Here is a 5,395-nt window from a genome sequence, read left to right on the forward strand (position 1 = left end):
AAAATATAATTACAATACTCATAATTAAACTAAAACATTCATTTAACAAAAGAAACTTTAATTAACTCAATAATTAAAAAAAAAAAAAAAGTGAAGAAAGCAAATGGTGTATATTGGAAAAAGAAATGTTACTACAAAAAGCAAAAGAGATAGTCTTTATCATCAATAAAGAGAGTTCAAATTAGATTCATTGATTTATATCGAAAATAATCCATAATCATAAGATTCAATAATGATATCATAACATATAATTTTATTTATTATTTATTTAGAATTTATTTTAAATATTTAGAAAATTGGAATTTACTAGTTTTTCTTTTTTAAATTATTTAATTAACTACTGCACATCAATACATTAATATTGTAATATTAATTTATTAATCTGAGAATTTGAATATAAAACTTTATTAAGATTGAAATACGCTAGTTTCTTTTTTTAATTTTTTAAGTTAATTAGCCGTATTAAAAACTAAATATCTGTTGAACATATTTTCTTTTTCTATTTTTATTTCTTTTAATAAGAATCTGAATTTCCTCTTTTATTAACGGAACTAATATGAATTTCAAAATTGATATATGTTAAAGATCCCTCTCCCCTTCCTCCTCTCTCTTCTCCTTCTATGGAGCCTCCTCCTTCTGTTACGCCGTCCAATTCCACCGAACATTCAAATCCAACGGCGGATAATCCTTCTTGCTTGCCAACAATGATCAAGAACAAGAATCGAAAGAAAAAGAAAGTCTTTAAAACCTGTGCTCAGACGTCGTCATCTTCTTCTGCTGCTACACGCTTCCCTTATAAACGTAGAAACTCGAAGGTGGTATTGGCTCCAGTTCGCCGTGGTGGCCGCTCCTTCGGCGATAGCCAAATGGAGGCTGTCGCTCTCCCTCTTGGAATGTCTTTTGCTGCTATTATTGCAAAGGTTCTTTTTAAAGATTAATTTTTTTTTTTTAACTTTTTAGTGGAGGTTTGTTGTTAATTTTTATTTTTATGCTTCTTTTCTGGTTTTCTGTTGGTTTTAGTTAATTTCTTTAGTTGGATTCAGTTTTAATTGTTTTCTACTGTTGAAACTCATTCTTAATTATGAATTGGTATTTGTTTTTGGGGGTAAAGATTTGGTTTTTGTTATCACCCAAGAGAAAAAGTTTTGATTTTTAATAAAGGATTTTAGATGGTTCTTCGTTTTGTATTCTAATTTAATAGAATTTAGGGAAATAATTGGAATTAAATGGAGTTTTCCAATCAATATTAGGCTTATTTTATAATCATTATATACTCTTGAAGTGTACAAATGATAACTGATATGGTGCTGCAAATTTAGAGGTACACTATTATAGTGATCAAATCCTTGAAATCACCATGTTCAATAGGTGGCAAAGGAAATGATTGTTAAGTTTTTGGAAGTGAAATGGCAGTATACAAGTGTAGTTTGTGAAATATATGTGAAGGCGAAGATATGAATCCATGTACTAAAGTGTTGACAGAATCCATTGATGTTGAAATTTTTTTTCTGTAGTATGTAATTGTCTGCTTTTGCTTATGAAGTCACATAGCTATAGCCATGACACAGAAAGGTTTTCCAAATAACCACACTCAGATTTTAGCCTTCCATTTTCTCAGTCTATGCATCTATATACTTGATTTAGAAAAATATATATAAAAACTATGGTTTAGAGTATGTTATGACTGTAAATTCTCGGTTAGGGATGGTGGAAGTTTCCCATAGAGTTTACTGGAATTATGCTCTTTGTAGTTGCATAGAACTTCTGCACCCTAAACAATAACAACGCTATCTTGACTGATAAAAGTATTGCTCAGTTAACCGTTAGTATCCTTTGGCTGATTTATGCATGATTGCTTTTTTATTTTAGTTTATGGAGACAAAAGACGCAGCAGGTGATAAGATGTCTGTTGATCGTCTTACAAAGGTACATATTTTTTATGGTCTTACAAGACTAAAATAGATTTTAATTTTTGCTCGTAATGTACATATGATTGACTATTAACCATTTGTATATTTTGTCTGGAATGTGGATAAAGATATTCACAATAGAACGCTTCTTTTTCACTTAGTTCTTAGGTATTATCAGATTATTGAAATCATTGAATGATTAAATTTCATACAAAGTCATCCAAAGTGAAACAAAAAGAGAGGCAAGCACACCATGAGAGTGGTCACTGATTTTAACTTCGGTTTATGTCTAATGGTTTTATTTTAAGGAAGTTTGAAATCTTTGGAATTAAAAATGGGAGATTTTCATACGTATTTGCAGATCTGTGCTTCAGCTGTCAGAGAATCTTTAGCCAATGTAAGCCAGACCTTAACTGCTGATTCCTCCGTTGACTCTGGTTTTTCAAGTTAAGCTTCTTGATTAGGTTTTACCAAGTTCAGACAAATCCAAAATGGTAATATGACGTATGTCGCCTTCCCTTTCATTGACTATGTTGCAACAGGTCTTTGGTGATAAATTTGATTTCTTTGCGAGGAATTTTGAGAAATCATTTGGGAGCACATTGAGTACTCTTAGATTGATTAATGAAGCATCCCTCAACAGGGAAACTTGTCATTTGAGCCAAGTTGATGTAGAAAACTCTGCTTCAGACTTGAATCTCAACAATGGAATTCGCTGTATGAGTTGCATCAAAGATTGTCACTCAGAAACTCCGTTGACATCCAGTTTGTTTCAGAACCAAATGCGTATGGATGAAGATGTAGAAGACAGTTCACCTTCTATGAATCAGGAACTTGTCTTGCATGGCCAAATAAATCAACAGGTTTGCACTCCATGTTCTTCAGGTTCCATAATCAACCAGCTCAGCACCGTTGAGAAATCCATCATGGAACATGCCCGTTCTAATGACCTGAAAACATTCAAGATTGGTCTTACAATGAGAAAATTGAAGTTAAAAGAGGCAGCATTGGCTCTTAACCTTGATGCAAATCATCTTGAGAGGTCAAAATTAGCAATGGGCATGTCAAAGGCATCCTTTAAAATTGAGAAGTTCAAGACTCAATTAGAAGATACGAGGCATGCTGAACTGCTTAAGAAGTGCATAGATTGTCTCGTTGCTGGTTTGTTTATCATGTCGGCATCCATTTTATATGGTGCATATGCTTTTTCATACCAAAGGATCACTGATGCTACTGCATCCTGTAGTCCCTTAATTGAGGTAAGGATCATATCTTAGTAGTTTCTAAAATTTGGTTTCTTCAAATATGATTATAGCATGATTTTCTTTGTAACTATAGAGATTCTAATAAACAATTCAGAAACCTTGGGCCTTGAAGTGGTAAGGTGAAGGTGGACTGCTGCGGATCCTTTTAAGAGTTAAATGTACAGTGAATATGTATCTGGAAAAGTTTGTCTATCAGGGGGAAGTTCATACTGCATACCTCTGGAAGGTTCTGCATAATCTTGAAGCATTATTTTAGTATGTCTTTTGTTGCTTTAAAATATAGTCCTAATTGGAAGAGACCTAGAATTCATTTGAGGTTTGTTTGAACTTCTGATACTGTTGTCTTAACTTGTCTATTTATGTGGTATAGATTTTAGATATTATTCTCATGTCACACCTTTGTTAACAGATGAATTTTGCTGTCTATTCTCTAGCTTTTGTTTGACATCACCCTGCAAGAGTTGTTTATGTTTCTTGATCTGATTCAGGATTCCAAATCTTGGTGGATACCGAGACCATTTTCATCTTTCAACTCAGGATGGCATACTCTCAGGTGTCATGTTCAGGTGGCAAGCCGAATGCTGTTCGGCATCTTAATAATTCTGGCAGTAGCTTATTTGCTTCTTCAACGTTCAGCAACCTCACGTCAGACCATGCCAGTAACTTTCATTCTGTTGCTTTTAGGAGCTGCCTGTGGTTTCGCCGGCAAACTTTGTGTGGACACGTTGGGAGGAAGTGGATTTCACTGGCTCCTGTACTGGGAGACTATGTGCCTGCTGCACTTCTTCTCAAATGTCTGTATATCCACCTTGTTCTGTATACTTCATGGGCCTCTCACCGTTTCTCGGAGGACAAATTACAATTCACTATGTCCATATTGGTTCCGGCGAATTCTTTTCTACGCCGCTCTGCTCTTGGTCTTGCCGTTGTGCTGTGGTCTATTGCCTTTTGCTGATCCAGGTGAATGGAAAGATCATTTCTTTCTACTTGCAACCAACTTTCTATCCATTACAGATGATTGAGGCGAGAGTCCGCCACAGCCAAAAAGCTCCATGTTATTACATATAGTTGAGGTTAAATTTCTCGTAATCCTGCCTGTAATTTATAGGTAATGTATGCCTCTAGTGCTTGCTGGCCTAGATAAATATGCAGGCAGCTGGTTGGTTTTATCAAATTGGTCCTGTTAACGTGTAATCCCTTCCTGGAACCTTTCTTTCTATTTGAGTCATTGCTAGAGATATGTAGATCCATTAGGAGGTTGATGAATGTATCCATTTCGTTTATAATTTAATATTAATTTTCACTGTTATATCATGGTGGCTTGTTATTTCTTACAAGAATCATGTATCAGGTCATTGGTTGAAATGATAATGGATTTTTTCGCTTGCTTCCTACATGTAACAGTTTAAATTGCTAGTATGCTGCCCTAAATATTAGGCCTGTTTTTATTTCTTGTTGTTGTTAGTGTGTTAAATTACTATTAAATGTATAATTTATTTTTTAATATATTTTATTTTATTATACTATAATTATATGAATTAATATATTAACTATAATAATTTATTTAACTCAATTATATTTATTATTGAAAATTATTTTAAAGCAGAAATTTAAATTTCATTAATAAAATTTATAAATTCAAATATTATTATTTAATTTTAAAATAATAATTATTTATTATAAATTATAAAAAGTTAATTGTATAAATTAATTTACAGTCAACTAAACTGATAAGAAAAATATTAAAATAAATTTTTATTAAATATTTTAATATAACTATTTAGTAAAAATACTTATTAGTTACACCAGATTTCTAAATAAACCATTTTCCTATTATGAATTTCATTTTCTTTTCCATTTGATATATGTTGGCATCAGAAATATCCCATACAAGAACCTCACCTCCAGAAATATCCCATCAGAAATATGTTGGCCCCTGTACACCCACTTTATACAACTGATAGAAACAGAAGCCAAAACCATGCCAAAGACAGCTTCAACTGCAGCCAATTCCAATAAATTACTTGTCTTTCGATGTTAATGGGGATGGCAGTCGGGCATGTATTTTTTGGTATCGCATAACGGATTCACGGATTCATGTATAATAAACAAATTTAGAACGGATATAAAATTTAATTTTATTATCCGTATTGAATTTGGGTCAGGTTCGGATTTGAATTCGCAAGTAACCGTTACCCGAACCTGATTATATTAAAATTT

General features: G+C 32.8%; 1 protein-coding gene across 1 annotated transcript; it reads left to right on the forward strand.

Moving 5' to 3' along the window:
* Positions 1 to 551: 551 nt before the first annotated feature.
* Positions 552 to 4,489, forward strand: LOC8274910 (protein CPR-5). Its single transcript, XM_002528620.4, has 5 exons — positions 552 to 920; positions 1,870 to 1,926; positions 2,272 to 2,307; positions 2,453 to 3,169; positions 3,664 to 4,489. Exons 1-5 carry the CDS (start codon positions 621 to 623, stop codon positions 4,195 to 4,197), a joined length of 1,644 nt encoding a protein of 547 aa, XP_002528666.2. The 5' UTR covers positions 552 to 620; the 3' UTR covers positions 4,198 to 4,489.
* The last annotated feature ends 906 nt before the right edge of the window (positions 4,490 to 5,395 follow it).

This window comes from Ricinus communis, chromosome 7 (assembly GCF_019578655.1).
Source record: "Ricinus communis isolate WT05 ecotype wild-type chromosome 7, ASM1957865v1, whole genome shotgun sequence".
NCBI lineage: Eukaryota > Viridiplantae > Streptophyta > Magnoliopsida > Malpighiales > Euphorbiaceae > Ricinus > Ricinus communis.

Excerpts from the sequence above, each read along its gene's own strand:
- LOC8274910 (XM_002528620.4), top strand. The coding sequence starts at position 621 with ATGGAGCCTCCTCCTTCTGTTACGCCGTCCAATTCCACCGAACATTCA. Across the intron at positions 1,927-2,271 it reads CTGTTGATCGTCTTACAAAG|ATCTGTGCTTCAGCTGTCAG; the intron begins GTACATATTTTT and ends ACGTATTTGCAG. Across the intron at positions 2,308-2,452 it reads TCAGAGAATCTTTAGCCAAT|GTCTTTGGTGATAAATTTGA; the intron begins GTAAGCCAGACC and ends ATGTTGCAACAG.